This window comes from Bubalus kerabau, chromosome 10, assembly GCF_029407905.1.
Source record: "Bubalus kerabau isolate K-KA32 ecotype Philippines breed swamp buffalo chromosome 10, PCC_UOA_SB_1v2, whole genome shotgun sequence".
NCBI lineage: Eukaryota > Metazoa > Chordata > Mammalia > Artiodactyla > Bovidae > Bubalus > Bubalus kerabau.
Window position 1 is genome coordinate 48,156,443 of NC_073633.1, and position 16,493 is coordinate 48,172,935.

General features: G+C 42.6%; 1 protein-coding gene across 5 annotated transcripts in view; it reads right to left on the bottom strand.

Moving 5' to 3' along the window:
- The window catches only part of CDKL1 (cyclin dependent kinase like 1), a 52,104-nt gene that overhangs the window by 3,193 nt on the left and 32,418 nt on the right, over window positions 1-16,493 (bottom strand). For 3 of the 5 annotated variants that reach the window (XM_055537584.1, XM_055537585.1, XM_055537586.1), the window contains 6 exons: window positions 10,297-10,369; window positions 6,939-7,029; window positions 6,174-6,374; window positions 5,692-5,774; window positions 2,752-2,808; window positions 1,439-1,594 (listed from right to left, as the gene is read on the bottom strand). In XM_055537584.1, the coding sequence (XP_055393559.1) occupies window positions 1,439-1,594; window positions 2,752-2,808; window positions 5,692-5,774; window positions 6,174-6,374; window positions 6,939-7,029; window positions 10,297-10,369 (661 nt within the window). Of the gene's footprint in view, window positions 1-728; window positions 1,595-2,751; window positions 2,809-5,691; window positions 5,775-6,173; window positions 6,375-6,938; window positions 7,030-10,296; window positions 10,370-16,493 lie in introns of all 5 variants that reach the window. The other 2 variants (XR_008699214.1, XM_055537587.1) reach the window with 2 other exon arrangements.

Here is a 16,493-nt window from a genome sequence, read left to right on the forward strand (position 1 = left end):
CAACCCGTAAACTGTAGCCTACCAGGCTCCTCTGTCCATGGGATTCTCCAGGCAAGAATACTGGAGTGGGTTGCCATTTCCTTCTCCAGGGGACCTTCCCGACCCAGGGATCAAACACAGGTCTTCTGCATTGCAGGCAGACGCTTTAGAGCTTGCTGGTACCTTAGGGATCATTTAAGCCAACACCTTGTCTTACAGCAAAGAAAACTGATGTCTGAAGCACTCAGATGATTTGGCCACCTACTACATTACTTAAAAAGGCAAAACTGCTCCTTTAATGCTGCCAGAAAATGTTTGAATTCATCCTCAATGTCAAATGAAAGCAAGGGAACACATATTTTTTATGGTACTATATGGACTTAGGTATCTGAAAAACAAATACTTTTCAGGACTTTTAAATCAAACCTACAAGCGATATACAAATTAGTGAGGTTCCCCTATTCTTTCAAGTAAAAATATTTCTATCAAGACGCTTTACTTCTGAACACAAAGAAACAGTAAGGTAAGGGGTAACTGAGGGGAAAGTCTATCTGCTTTGTATGAAAAGCATTCTTAACTTCCTAACTCTGGTCTATTTTAGGGCACTGGGTTTCATGTTGTACCTGTTCCTAATGGAGCATCCACCCTCTTCTCTCCTCCAAACCTCACAAACACCACCCAGATAGCAGTCAGCAGTGGAAGCTGCAAAGGGAAAGACTAAGCAAGATAATTTAAAGCTTAAGAGGCACCTGAGCAGATGAAAGAAGCAATCAGGAGCAGCCAGCTCATCCTAACTGTGGCTCCAACTACAATCCATTCTAAATCTTTACAGCTCTTGGCTTATGACAAGACAATGCAAGGCCACTCTTCCCACTTTACAGCAATCACAAATCTTCACAGGCTCCCAGTGTGCAGCCTGGATGCTGTGCTCTGGTTAAAGGTACTGTTCTGCTGTTCTCGTTGAAAGCAATCATCACCACGTTTGCCATAGCCAACTCTGATGATTAACGGGTCAAGGAGGAAAACAGTTCCTTTTTCAGATAAAGCTGGAATGTCAATCAATACTGAAGGTAAACACGATGACAGAGAGCCGCCTGGGGTAAATTTCATTTCATTTTCCAAAGCACAAGAAGCATGCTCAGCGGGATTCACACCCTTGTCTCTGTCTGGGACCTGTGCTCCTGCACAGCAAAAGCCCTGTCCCCTGGGTGGCAGCAGGGAGCCATGAGGCAAGGTCATCTTCAGGATTCAGGAAGAAGGGCCCTTAGCAGGGTCTCTGGGACCCTCGCCGGTAGATCCTGTGACCTGTGTGTCCTCACGCAAAAATAACAGGATGCTGGAACTGCAAGCCTCAACCGACACCTCAAGTATAGATTCAGACTCTGTACCAGATGGCAGGTATGAACTCATCTGATATTGCAACCTCACACGCTTCTGTAAAGCAGTGCCCCATTTTTACCCCCGGCAAGTGCTTTCGGCTCTGTCGTAGGGTCTTCCTTGTTGGTTTCTCATGCTGTTTTGCCGAATCCCCTATTTCTCTGATACTGTCAAAATACGAATGCTGCAACAGCTGCTCACACGTCAGTCTCTCGGCAGGATTCATGTGGAGACAGCCCTAAAAGGCAGAAAATCCCCTCTTCTTACTCTCTAAAACTGTATACACTTATTAATATCATTTTTTCTTCTTTGAAATATTCAACTCTTCAGTTGGGAACAAAAGGAGGAAAAAGTAAGAAAAACACACCAATCATGACTTTCATTCCTTCCACAATCATTCCTGAATGGGTAACCACATAATGAATTAATAAATGGTTTCTAGGAATAGTAACAAATCCTTTTCTTCACCTTGTTCTGTTCTTGAGGCATTCAGTGCTCTGCCCTGAGGGAGAAGGACATGATTTTTGAGTTCACCTCACTGTCTCACTAGAATAATCCTCCTAACCCATTTTGGGCACTTGACTATACTTTGTAAAACCTCGTTTTTTATTTAAAAAATAATATCTACATGTGATAAAAATAAACTTCATACAGTATGTAGCAAAGTCTCTTCATCACTCTAGTTCTCCCATTCTGTCTTCTAAAATCAGTCATTTTTTTGTTTATTCTTGCAGAAATAGCCTATGTGTTACATGTATGTAAGAAAGAAGAGACATACCTCTCTCTATGTTACATCATTCTTAACTACTTGCTCTGCCATAGGCTAGAGGGCTCATACTTAGATTAAATCTCACAATTACATGCCTCAAGGAACTGTCTCATTTCTAAAATTATAAATGCATCAGTAAATGTACTAAATACTTTTTATCATGGGTGGGACATTGACCTTAACTTGCAAATATTTTTATTGGTACCTCATTTTACACAAGGGCTATATACTTTTGAAAATGTGTATGGAAATCAAGTTTTAAAGTTGAAACCTACTTTCAATATATTAAAATGTTGGTTATTTAAAAGAATCCTATGGCTAAACAGTTTTTTTGTTGTTGTTGTTGTTTTTTAAAGAAAAGGATTCTTTTTGTAAAAAAAACATTCCTCCTCTTAAAAATTTACATTTCAAGTACAATATTAGGGTTATTTAAAGTGAAAAATACTTACAGTTGTTTTCACCGTTATGTGACTCATTTTAAAAATGAAAAGTACATATACTTTTCAAGTGAGAAGAATAATTCTAAAAGGAACTCTTTTTAATCCATGGATTGACATAAATCATTCAGATTCCCCAGTGATACAGCTGCCCTGTACTCCCAGGTCTGTTGGAAGCCATGATTTTACCTTTAAGAGGCCCAGGGCAGAATAAGAGATGTTTGGAAATTTTAATTCAAGTGGTTCCTGTTGAAAAAGAAAGAAAATAGGGATTTTATTTACAGCATATATTCAAATATAAAGTTACTTCAGATTGAATTTTTCAGTGCGAGAAACATTTTCCTGGAACCTTCTTTGCCTCCTCCACCCTCTGCCCACCCCACCTCCCACCTATGTCTGTTTCATAAGTTCCTTCTTTCCCCACTTCCAAAATGTTTTATAAGCTTATACTCGCCCCCGTCCTCTAAACCGCTTTTCCAAATTTTCTTCCTAACCATTTACCCCCTTTACTTCCTAAAGAACAGATTCAGGTAGCAAACTGTGAGGGAATACTAATGGAAAAAAAAAAAACAAAAACACTTGTCAAGCAATTGTTATTTCCCTATTTTCTGCTCCAATTTATATAACTTGCCTTGTCTCAGAATAATGTTTGGCATTTCTAGAAAGAGGTCCTAATTATGGCGTTTACTGACATTTACCTAAAGGGAGCTATGTAACAAAGATTTTTTTTCCCTACCCAGGTGAACAGACGTTCTTGGTTTTCTGGAATAAACACTGTTCTCTCCTCCCACAGGAGCCTGCTGTCCCCCTGATTATCCTACTGTTTAAAGAGTCTCCTGAGCAGACATCCATCAATCTCCCTTTGGCCATTTAAGGCTATTTCGCTCTGGTCACAGGCAGGCGACAATCAGGAGTGATAAACACTATAAAATAGAAGGAATGCCGTATGTCAGGCAGACAGGCCAGTTCAAGTCTCCCACACTGCAGGCGGATTCTTGACCGTCTGAGCCACCAGGGAAGCCCGCACCACTGATAAAGAGGCTAAAAAGGAGGAAAACTGAGAAACTAAGAGCTAACCAGGCTGAGTAAAATAAATGACAAAAATGAATCGTGTGTATAAAGACGGCGGTTCCCTGGTGCTGCCATCAAGCTTAAGGGCACAGGGTTACTTAGTTCAGGGAACCAGCCAACGGCAACCCATTCCCAAGTGTGCAGTTATTCATCACTGATAAGAGATAAGAGCCTCAGTTTTGGAGTTGCCTAAGATCAACAGGGAAAAATAAAATCCTAAAGCAGATCTTTATGAGCCTTTGAGAGCAGCCCACTCCACTCCCAAAGCTAAACTATTTCTCTTGCTATTTTTGTGTGTTGAATCTGAGCACCACTGGAGACTGCCTTGACATTGCTGACACTGAGGTCTGCTGTTTCAGCCAGGATGCCTGGGATGAGGCCGGATGGTTGGCTGTGATAGGCAGGGGCCCATCCTGCCTGCTTAGCCGGTTTCCCTGCCCCAGAAGCATGCAGGCCTCCTTCGGGCAGGGTTGGTGACGGGCAGAGGGACTCAGGCACAGATATTCAACCTGCGCAGCCCCCACGCTGCGTCTTCCTGTGTTTCTGTCAACAGGAAATCCCCTGCAGGACAACCTCTGGGAAACCATGGGAAGCCTTTTACACTGATGAAACCTGGGTTGTTTCTGAGGTTTCTCGGGTAGAAGAGCAAACAGGAAGTTCACTAAGGGATATTTAGTGTGACACTGGGCATGTCCAGGTCACAGGGGAGCACCTGGGTCGCCTGCCATATGTCAGGTGTCACTCCTGCTTCTGTGGCCTTGAAGGCTCCCCGCTGCCCCACTTTTCCTATTCCCAGTGCTGCCAGAGGAGGGCGGCAGGGCAGTGGGAGGTGGGAGACTTCACTGAAGGACAGGCCCAGAGTTTGCAGGGACAGACAGCTCTGATGGAACTGGCTGGAGCCTCCACTTGGAAACTGAGAGATGGAGGAGGGGGTTCACTTCAGTGTGAAACTACCTTCCTTAGACAGTAGGAACTCAGGACTTCATAGACCTTAACTGTGCTCTGAAATGTTTCTGATTATAATACAGGCTCATTAGAAGACACTTTAAAAAACCATAAAGAAAGAAAGAAATTGTCCCACCACAAAGAGACATTCGCTGTTAATATTTTGGTATACTATACCTTGCAGCCATTTATTTCATAAATATAAAAATCTTTATAGCCTGATTTTCTTGAGGTTGTCATATTATTTTATATTTGTACATGTAAACATGTATATTTATTTAAAATTCATTAAAATTATGTCAAATTATGGATACTGTTTTATAACTTTTTTCATTTAGTAATATGTTACAGATCTTTTTTATCAGGTGATTACATATGAATCTAATTATTTTTATTAGCTATGTGGTATTTCTATTGTAAGGACGTACCATAACCTATTTAATTAATTCTCTAAAGGAAATGATTTCTGTTAAAGAATGTCATGTTTCCATCAAAAAATGTTTGCTGTATCTTTATACTCTTATCTAATAGTTTCACTGGACTAAATTCTTGAAAGTGGTTTAGACTATGCACATTTTAAATTTTTTCAGTTTTTGAAAAATACGTGTTTTCTCCACATGGGCCAAAAGAACAGGTATCAGAGTGAGGCTGGCCAAGCAAGTTCATCACCATTCTCCCCCATGGGCTGGGACTGAGAGCACAGTAGAGTAGGGGTCTGGACCATCCTGGATTTTCCTAGAGTCATCGTCATCTATAAGTCGATCAGCTCTGAGCTTCGTAGCTTCAACTGCTGAAAATGATGGACAGGCGAGTTTGGGGCAGGCAGCTCTGCGATCCTGTCCAACATGATGGCTATGCTCTGCTATCAGCTGTCTGTAAATTAGCACTGAAGGCCAGGGTCTTGTAGCGAATTTGCCCCCATTTTCGTTTCCACTCTTAGACTGATCTTCTGGTGCCAAGTGGACCATGGGGCTCAGGCAGGTGCCTAACTATCAAAACCTAGTTAGGCTGCAACTCCCCATGTATATTCATTGAGTGAGAATGATCACCACTTAAATACCCTGGTAAACGCAGCTCTGACCTGCAGAACTCTTACCAAAATAGGTCACTCACCATATCTTCAGGGTCTGGAATTTTTACCCCACTGAAGTACTGATTTGTGCTAAATACATGTTGGTGCCTAGGAATGAGGTCTCCTTTGGACAAGAAGAAAGAGAAAGGTAAAATTAGATCAGTTATATGTATATTACAAAATACTGGGTATAGTTTTCTGAAACTAACACAATATTGTAAGTCAATTATACTTCAATAAAATTTTTTAAAAAACAAAAAATAGAAAAACAGTGTTTTTCATCTTCTCAAAAACATTAGATCAGTTGGCAAGCACTGTTCCATGGTTTCCTCCCATTGGTGCTGTATCAGTCAGGGCCTGTACCTACAAAGGACACCGTTCATGGAGCCATTACAATGAGGCTCTGAGAGTTTCCCTCTTTCGTGACTGTAAGGGGCACTGGATGAGACTAGGAACTTGGCTCTGCCCTGACATGGGTAAAACTATCTGGTTTCCAAAAGATGGGACAAAAACCAGCACTTACCCAAGGTTTTCCTAATCAGATAGAGCTGATCCACATCTGATTTTCCTGGCCACAGAGGAACCCCTGACAGCAGCTCAGCAAAGACACAGCCAATCGCCCAAACATCTACCGGGGGGCCGTATTGCGTGTCCCCCACCAGCAGCTCTGGGGCGCGGTACCACCTGGTGGCCACGTAGTCTGTGTAGTAGTCGCTCGGTCCAGCTGGCCAGTGATGGGACATGGAAAATAGAGGGAGCAGTGCAAGCAGGGAGTCAGAACCGGGACGGGGAAGACCTGAGAAATCAAGCTTATGCCCCAGCTGTGGTTTTTCTAAATCAGAGCTTCGCAATACTCATGTGGTTACACATGAAAACCAACTGGAATATAGTCCTTTTTAAAAATTACTGATGTTTGAGCCCCACACCAGTCCAATTAAACCAGAATCCCTAGAGGGGTATCAATATAGTTTTTAGAGTTTCTTGCTTCCCAAATGATTCTAATCTATAGCCAACATTGAAAGCCACTCTTCTAAAATAGTAGTTTTAAAAAGCACTATTTTAGCAAAAAATGAAGGGTAATATACATATTAGTAAGCCCTTATTGTGATAAAATGTATATATAGCACATACATTTTTAAACCACTGTATGTGTGTTTTCAGTAATTGTAGATTTGCAAGCTTATGCCCTAAATATACAAGAACTAGCTTCCTATAGCACTTAGATCCTTTATCATATTAAAAATCTCTCTAGCTTTGACACTTAACTAAAGAAAACTTTGATACTCACTTAAAAGTCGAGCGAATCCAAAGTCACAAAGCTTAATCACAGACTGTTTCGTGACGAGGATATTTTCCGGCTTCACATCCCTGTGTATGCACTAGTCACAAACATCAAACCCGAGCAGATTAAACAGGAGCAACCCTAATATATGGACTAAATAAAATACATGAATATCCAGCAAATATCTGAGGCTGTTTGAGCCTCTCACTGACCTTTTAGATAACAGACTACAAAACAGTAGCCTAAAATAAATCTAGTACCATAACCACCATAGCCTGAATCAACCCCAGTTCCTGAAGGGCCCTAAAGGACCAATAAATGTGAAAAGAAAAATGAAAGTAGGGTAGCAAGATAAACAATAATTTTTTAGTAGAAGTACATCCCATGTAGTGTTTGGAACATATTTATACTAAAGTGTTTATGACTATTTACTTGAAATTCAAATTTAACTGCGTGTATTTAATCTGGCTACCTTAGGTGATAGACAAAGTGTTAAAAGGCTCTGGGTAAGGACTGCAGCATGGCTGCAGGAGCTGCAACTTGGTGCCTAAGCAGAATTCATAATCCAGTTGTTTAACTGAGAACAGAACACATTCCGCCTGGTAAACAGGACAAGCCCTGGGCTTGCTGAGATAAGCTGAGGAAGAGATGGGCGGGAAGCAGCAGCTTGCCAAGAGACCTCCCTTCCAACTCTGACATTTGTCCCCATAAGATAAACAAACGCAGGCAGCGCACACCCTCTGGGGAGTCACTAGATGTCAGCTCCATCCCACACACATCCAGTCTCCTTACTGCCCCTCCACCCCACCGGATGTAGCCCCAACACCACTGCCAGGGTTTAGACACAAATCACCTGTGGTTTCCAGACCACAGCTGACATTGTTTAACAGAGTGATGTTAGAAGAATGCTTAAGAACCTTCACATGATTTTCCTATTAAATAGTGCTTTTTTTGGTAAGGAACAAATCTTCAACAACAATAAAAAACAACCAATTAGCAATTACATAAAAACAACAGTGGGGTCAAAATACTGTTTAGGTTCCTAATAACCTTCCCTTCTTTGTGTTTTTCTCTCTGGAGGAGAATGTTAGAGGCTTCTGCAATCCGAGAGACCCTCTCTGGCTTAGGGCTGATACCCTGGGGTGTTCTTGACTTTCTAAAATTTGGAGCTAGGACAGAGGTTCCTCTTATGCCTGGCCTAGTTCTCACTCCAAAGGATCTTCAGGGTGAGACCCGGGTGTCAGTGTTTCCCCACGGGTATTTATTATTCTGGAAAAATTGGGGGAAGACAATTTCTGAATTATTTTGTTACAACAGATCTGGTTCTCAGCAATTAATGGGCCTGAGATCTCCACTTTTTTACTCCTGGCTTCAAATATTATTATAATGGGTACACCCTTGAATATCGTGATGACAGATGGTCAGAAGTACTTGTAAGCAAGAATGTGCTCCTATTCTGTTCTGGGAATTCTTTACAAGTTCTACAGCCCTCCCCCCAAGCACATGTGGCCAAACAGTTTCAGGGGCTCTCCAGGGAGCTGTGGTATGCATTATATTTGTTCTTAGTGTCTCTGCTTTTCCCTACCAGGGCCTTTCTGCCGTCTCTCTCACTCCCCCCACTCCCCTACCCCGCTCCTAAAACCTGCTATCAGCAAACTGCTGGCCCTCACTCTCAGTGAAGAGCAGTACGTATAAGGCATCCACACTCCCTGGTGCGCACGCATTTGGACACAGATTGTAGCCTTCAGCTAGGTGGAGGCTCAACTGGGAGAAGTGCTGCCTACTCTCATATTTCCTTCTGAGAAGGCAGCTTCAGAGGAAAAAAAAAAATTAGAGCAGCTCGAGGAAGGCATTTCAGCCCTACCAGTGAAACTGACCCTGGACGTTGTCAGTATGACAAAATGCAGTAAACTGCCCTTGGGGCCAAAATGAAGCTCTAGTATTGGAGTCTGGCTTCCTGCATGCAGGGAGTGGGCTGTATTGAAGCCAAGGGAGCAGCAGTCTACCCAGTATCTGTGAAGTCACACCACCTGGGCAGCAGTCCACTGTACCTCCTGCCAGCCTTGCTGTGGCTGAGAGTGCTCATGAGGTTTCCACTGGCTGCTTCGTTGCAGCCTTGGCACTCCTAACTCACCTATGCAGACACGAGCAGGTGTGCATCACACTTGGGACTCCACTTAATACGTGCAACAGGCATGAGTCATCTGGGGTTCTCCTCCCCAATTTCACAGTATTTTGAGGGTACCTTATGGCAGAAAGTGAAGAGGAACTAAAAAGCCTCTTGATGAAAGTCAAAGAGGAGAGTGAAAAAGTTGGCTTAAAGCTCAACATTCAGAAAACGAAGATCATGGCATCCGGTCCCACCACTTCATGGGAAATAGATGGGGAAACAGTGGAAACAGTGTCAGACTTTATTTTTCTGGGCTCCAAAATCACTGCAGATGGTGACTGCAGCCATGAAATTAAAAGACGCTTACTCCTTGGAAGGAAAGTTATGACCAACCTAGATAGCATATTCAAAAGCAGAGACATTACTTTGCCAACAAAGGTCCGTCTAGTCAAGGCTATGGTTTTTCCTGTGGTCATGTATGGATGTGAGAGTTGGACTGTGAAGAAGGCTGAGTGCCAAAGAATTGATGCTTTTGAACTGTGGTGTTGGAGAAGACTCTTGAGAGTCCCTTGGACTGCAAGGAGATCCAACCAGTCCATTCTGAAGGAGATCAGCCCTGGGATTTCTTTGGAAGGAATGATGCTAAAGCTGAAACTCCAGTCCTTTGGCCACCTCATGTGAAGAGCTGACTCATTGGAAAAGACCCTGATGCTGGGAGGGATTGGGGGCAGGAGGAGAAGGGGACGACAGAGGATGAGATGGCTGGATGGCATCACTGACTCGATGGACATGAGTCTGAGTGAACTCCAGGAGTTGGTGATGGACAGGGAGGCCTAGTGTGCTGCGATTCATGGGGTCGCAAAGAGTCGGACACAACTGAGCGACTGATCTGATCTGATCTGATCTGAGGTGGGCTGCCGTCTATAGGGTCGCACAGAGTCGGACACAACTGAAGCGACTTAGCAGCAGCAGCAGCAGAGCAACATGGACTCCAAGTGAGAAGGAGTCTACCTTAAATCTGGATAGTTTCTAAGCAACATAAACAAAACTACTTTCTTAAAATCATAAACATATATCTTTAAAACCTGAACAAGAAGGAATAGCTTAGGTTGGCATTTTTAGCTTCTATGTTCCCCCTAAACAGGCTTGGGTGAAAAAGCCTATCCACAAAAGTATGATATAAACTCTGTACAAAGGTTCCACCTCAGGTGAAGGGTGGCCTTCTGATTTTTAGAGGGGGATTATGCGACTTACACTGTGTTTATGGCAAAAATTTACAGCCTGCAGTGTCTGCCAAGTTATGCTCTTCACAAGATGTTCTGGTACCCTAAAAAAAAAAAAAAAAAAAAAGAAGAAGCAACACAGATACATTCTTTAGTGTTTCGATGGAATTCAACTCAAAAAAGAAGAAAGTAAACCAAGACACACTTAAGTAGTAGAAAATCCTAGGTGACACATACTGTCATCTAACTATGTGAGAGGGTCCAGAGTGTAGAAAACCTGTGTTGAGAACACTGCTGAATTCCAGGGATGGCAAGGTGCAGCAACACAACATCTACGCTCCAGAAAATGACAATGAAGCCCCAGCGGGATTTCAACAAGTACTGATGGCCACCTGCCTCGAACGTCTGTGACTGGGAACCTGCCTGGTAACTGGAGTTCCATTGCTATAAGGAGCTTTTTGTTGATGGCAAGTTAGTGAATATCAAGCATAAAAGATGCTGCCTATTTTTTCAAGTTGCCCCAACCGATGGCCTTGACGTAGAACTCCTCTTCCACAGATGGGCCTGGGGTTTTTTCAGATTCCTGAGGAAGCACTTTTTTTTAAGGTAATGAAGGTTTTATTGAAGGTAAAGAAGAGATTTGCATTGCACACCACACAACAGAAGGTCAGAATAACCGACTTGTGTGTGTTTGCCCACACAGGCAGCTTGGTTCTTTGCTCACATGGTTCCTCTCTGGTAGCCGGTTGCATCCTGCTTACATCTTCCTGCCCTGTCCTCTATCACAGCATCTAAACTTTATTCCACTGTTCCTAGCACTTCTCCCTGACTCTAGGTTTACATAACCAGGGCAACCAGTAGCCCACCAGGTCCTCTGCACAAATCAGGAAACAGCACCTCCTCTGAGTGCACTTCTTAAAAATATTTATTTATTTTATTTTATTGGCTGCCTTGGGTATTAGTTGCAGCATACAGGATCTTTAGCTGTAGCATGTGGGATCTATTTCCCTGACCAGGGATCAAACCTGGACCCCACGCACTGGAAGCATGGAGTCTTAGCCACTGGACTGCTAGGGAAATCCCCTGAGAGTATTTTTTTTTTTAAATATTAGGTGATGAGTAAAATGAATGCTAGTGGTAAAGAACTTGCCTGCCAATGCTGGAGACATAAGAAACATGGGTTCGATCCCTGGTTGGGGAAGATCCCCTGGAGGAGAGCATGGCAACCCACTCCAGTATTCCTGCCTGGAGAATCCCATGGATAGAGGAACCTAGTGGGCTACAGTCCACAGGGTCACACGGCTGAAGCGACTTAGCATGCATGCAAAATGAACCACAGAGAGAGTACATTTATTTTTCAGAGACTCTGGCCTACCAGTTAGACTCACTGTTTTTACAAATCAAACATTAAACAATGTTGTTGTGATCCTCAGCCAGAACTAATATGTATACTAGGGAGGAAACTCTTGAGTCCTCGTGTCAAGGCGACCCAGAAAAGTCACTTCCAGCCTCTGGGAGGGGGTATGAGGCCACTGTTGTCACAGGCCAGATGTTCAGGAAATCCTTTCAGGCAGATAAGGGGATGTTGTAACAGTGGGACAATGTGGAGGAAACAAAGAGGCCACTTCCAGGAAGAAGATCTGGGACACTCCTGGGCTGAAGTAGCTTTTCTCCAATTTCTCTTCCTTATTCTAATGACACAAAGGTAGAGATGCCAGAAAAATCTCACCTGTCTACAAAGAAAGGCCTGGAAAAACACAACTAAGACGAGGACATTTCAGGTGACATGCTTTCCCTAAGCCTCCACTTTTTGTCCAGAAAAAAAAACCCAGAATATATTTTGATTATGTAATAAAGTATTCATATACAATTATTCAGAACCAGGCATCTAGTCTCTAAGAACAGTTCCCAAAAGAAATTATGCAAAAAAAGCATGTAAAAGTAAATTATAATAGTGTATCATTGCTGCTACTGCTGCTAAGTCGCTTCAGTCATGTCCGACTCTGTGTGACGGACCCCATAGACGGCAGCCCACCAGGCTCCCCCGTCCCTGGGATTCTCCAGTCAAGAACATTGGAGTGAGTTGCCATTTCCTTCTCCAATGCATGAAAGTGAAAAGTGAAAGTGAAGTTGCTCAGTCGTGTCCGACTCCTAGCGACCCCATGGACTGCAGCCTACCAGGCTCCTCCGTCCATGGGATTTTCCAGGCAAGAGTACTGGAGTGGGGTGGCATCGCCTTTTCCGAGTGTATCATTAGTGCTCCTCTAACACTAAGCACCTTATTACACAATTTTCAAACATAAAAACTCTGTGCAAGCTACCTAGTACCATCTTGGGTCAGCTACTCACTTCACTTTCTGATTTTTCCGTGCGTTTTATCTGATCTCTAAGACCCTTTTTATATGACGATGATAGGAGTCAAGTTTTTCACTCTCGGATAAGGGAGAGACAGATATGGAAAGAAAGAAGAATAGAATCTCTTCTGTGGCATTGGATTGGGATTGGATACACATGCATGTACTGCTGTGGAAAGATGCTGCCCTGGAAAGAGGGCTGATGTCTGACACAGGTGCTCTAGAAAGCTTCTTGACATAGGACAATATCTGAGGTAGTGGTTAAGGTGATAAGAAGTGGCCAGATTTTTACAGAAGAAAAATCCATATTTTAAAAACAGAGTCTTCAGCATTCTCTGAGAGATTGGATATGAGATTCAGAGAAGAGTAAAGGAATGACACCAAGGTGTCAGCTTGAGTCGCTGGTTTATAGTAGGGCCCTTCCCTGGTAGCTCAGACAATAAAGAATTTGCCTGCAATGCAGTAGACCAGGGTTCAATCCCTGGTTTAGGAAGATCTCCTGGAGAAGGGAAGGGTGACCCACTCCAATATTCTTGCCTGGAAAATCCCATGGACCAAGGAGCCTGGTGGGCTACAGTCCATGGGGTTGCAAAGAGTCAGACACGACTGAGTGACTAACCTACTTACTGTGGAGAACGCTAGGGGAAGAACTGATTTCAGGGAGGGAAGAGAAGTTGGATGAGATGCTTCTTAGCCATACACGGGAAGACTCTAGGAAGGGAGTTCTGAATTCAGAAGGGAGATGTAAATTTGGGAAGCATAAGCATAGTGATGGAATTTAGAGCTCTAGGACTGGATGAAGCCACTTAAGGGGTGAATCCAGAAAAAAGAAGAGGTCAAGCCCAGAGGCCCTCAACATGCAGAGATCAGAAAAAGGAGGGGGATCCAGCAAGACTGGGGTTGGTCCTCAAGTGAAGTAAGATGACTCTCAGGAGAAGTGTCCCTGAAGCCAACTGAAAAAAGTGTTTCAAAGGACTTCTGGGTTAAGATGGTGGATAGAACACACCCATCTATTTTCACTCTCTTCTAAAATCTAACTAGAACTACACTAAAGATCAATCGAAATATAAGCCATCCTCTCACCCTCAGGCAGCTTACAGTATCTTTGGGAAGATAAAAGTACAAGACAAGACATGTTGACAGTAGATGAGAGAGACATCTGTTCCTCTGGAGCCCACTGGGTTGCAGTCCAGCTCAGCAGAGGCACTCCCTCCAGAGAGGGTGGAGTGAATCCATCTTCCACTAGAGGGAACAGGGGAAGGAGGAGTGCACCCATGGGTCCTCCACATGGTTTTCCTCCTGCCTGCTTTGGGGACTCTGTTTCACCCCCAGGAACATGAAAGCTTACCAAGAGTTTGGCTCCAAGGAGGAGTGAGGGGGTGTCATTAGAAATGTCTGTGGTCTAGATTTCTGTGACTATACCATTTTTAACCAACTGAAGATAGAGATGCTTGGTCACAACATGCAAGCAAAGCCAGATTAAGGAAGACAAGACATCCAGGAAGCAGTGAAGCCAACCCTAGAGAAATTCCAAGAGGGGATTCCAAGGATGACAGCAAAGGGAAGTCCCAGGAGGACAGCTGGTCAGCAGGCTTGGAGAACAAGCCAGACAGATGGAGAATGGGGATCTAAAGGCAGGACATTATCAGGAGGGAGAAAAGGAATAGATTAACTGATATGATTATCCTGTGGAAAAGGATACTAAGAGACTATTAAAAAGAGTGGGGAAAGTTAGCAATAGGGTTAAAGAATACTAAGCAAATTTTAAAAATAAGGCAAATATTAATTTGCAGAAAAAAGTATAAAAATAGGGCGGCGGGCGGGAAAAAAAAAGAAGTATAAAAATAAACTCCAGTATGGTAAAATGCTCAACTATAAGTAATATTTCCATAGGCATAATAATAGTAACAGTGAATTCTGAATTAATGAAATTTTAATGTAACTATTTGGGGGAAGAAGAAAGGGGAAGCAGAGGAAATAATGGTATAGGATGAGACACCACCCTTATGACAGAAAGTGAAGAGGAACTAAAAAGCCTCTTGATGAAAGTGAAAATGGAGAGTGAAAAAGTTGGCTTAAAGCTCAACATTCAGAAAACGAAGATTACGGCATCCGGTCCCATCACTTCATGGGAAATAGATGGGGAAACAGTGGAAACAGTGTCAGACTTTATTTTGGGGGGCTCCAAAATCACTGCAGATGGTGACTGCAGCCATGAAATTAAAAGACGCTTACTCCTTGGAAGGAAAGTTATGACCAACCTAGATAGCATATTCAAAAGCAGAGACATTACTTTGCCAACAAAGGTCCGTCTAGTCAAGGCTATGGTTTTTCCTGTGGTCATGTATGGATGTGAGAGTTGGACTGTGAAGAAGGCTGAGCACCGAAGAATTGATGCTTTTGAACTGTGGTGTTGGAGAAGACTCTTGAGAGTCCCTTGGACTGCAAGGAGATTCAACCAGTCCATTCTGAAGGAGATCAGCCCTGGGATTTCTTTGGAAGGAATGATGCTAAAGCTGAAACTCTAGTACTTTGGCCACCTCATGCGATGAGTTGACTCATTGGAAAAGACTCTGATGCTGGGAGGGATTGGGGCAGGAGGAGAAGGGGACGAAGAGGATGAGATGGCTGGATGGCATCACTGACTCGATGGACGTGAGTCTGGGTGAACTCCGAGAGTTGGTGATGGACAGGGAGGCCTGGCGTGCTGCGATTCATGGGGTCGCAAAGAGTCGGACACGACTGAGTGACTGCACTGAACTGAACTGAACTGAAAACTAAATCCTCATCTATCAGAATAGTCTGTAGATAATGTCTAAAAATTAATATATCAATAACAGTATATCACTCTTTTATATATTGACATTATATTGCTAGATTTAGTTCACTAGGGATTTTTGCATCTAGTTTATGAAGGATATCCATCTGTCATTTTCCTTCCTTGAAATGCCCTTGTCTAGTTCTGGTATCAGGATATAGTGGCCTCATAATATAATTTGGAAATTGTTTCTTCCTTCTATATTTTATGAAATAGTTTGTGTAGGATTGCTAATACTTCTTCCTTTTATGTTTGAAGGAAATCATTCATCAAATATTATAATAATAGAAACCAAAGGAGTATGACTATAAGGAAAAAAATATACATCATTGGAGATAAGATGAACTGGTTCAGTTTGACAAACCCTATGAGCCAATAATATTTTGAGAACTTCGAAAGAAAAAATAGAAAAGAATAAAAATCTATTTGTAGGAAGATTTTGATAGCAGAATCATTTAGCAGACAAAACACTGAAAATGGCCTCTATTCAACAGTGGAGGAATGGTTAGATGGTAATATGAGATGTAATATCTTACAGTTAGTAATATATCTAAAAATTATACTGCAACATATATAGAAATGCATATGAGAGAATATTAAGTGAAGAACAGATTGGGGTTCGGGGAGGGAAACAGTCATTTCATCATTGCAACATGGAGAATGGAGCACTTAGTTTGGAAGGGCGGCCAGTAGCCTGGCTCCTTTTTACAATGGTCTTCAGGCTTTCAGATATGGACACTAAATTTTGTCAGTGTATTAAGACAGTATCCATTACAAAGTGGCAAGTGAATATTAAACAAATTTACTAGCCTGATGTATAAAACAAATTTGTTCATCCATCTTCAAATTCTGAGTGCCAGTTTATGTTCTCTTTGTAGGCAATTCCATAGAGACACTCAAGTTCTAATCAGAATGGTGTTTCGTGAGGAAAGAATTGGAATGAAAGAAGGTATACAGTTTGGTTATAGCCTTTAGGCTGAGATGGTTTAATTGTGCCCCTCTCCAAATTAGAAGGGTCTTGTCCTTAGATAAAACGTATGTGATCAGCCCAGCATC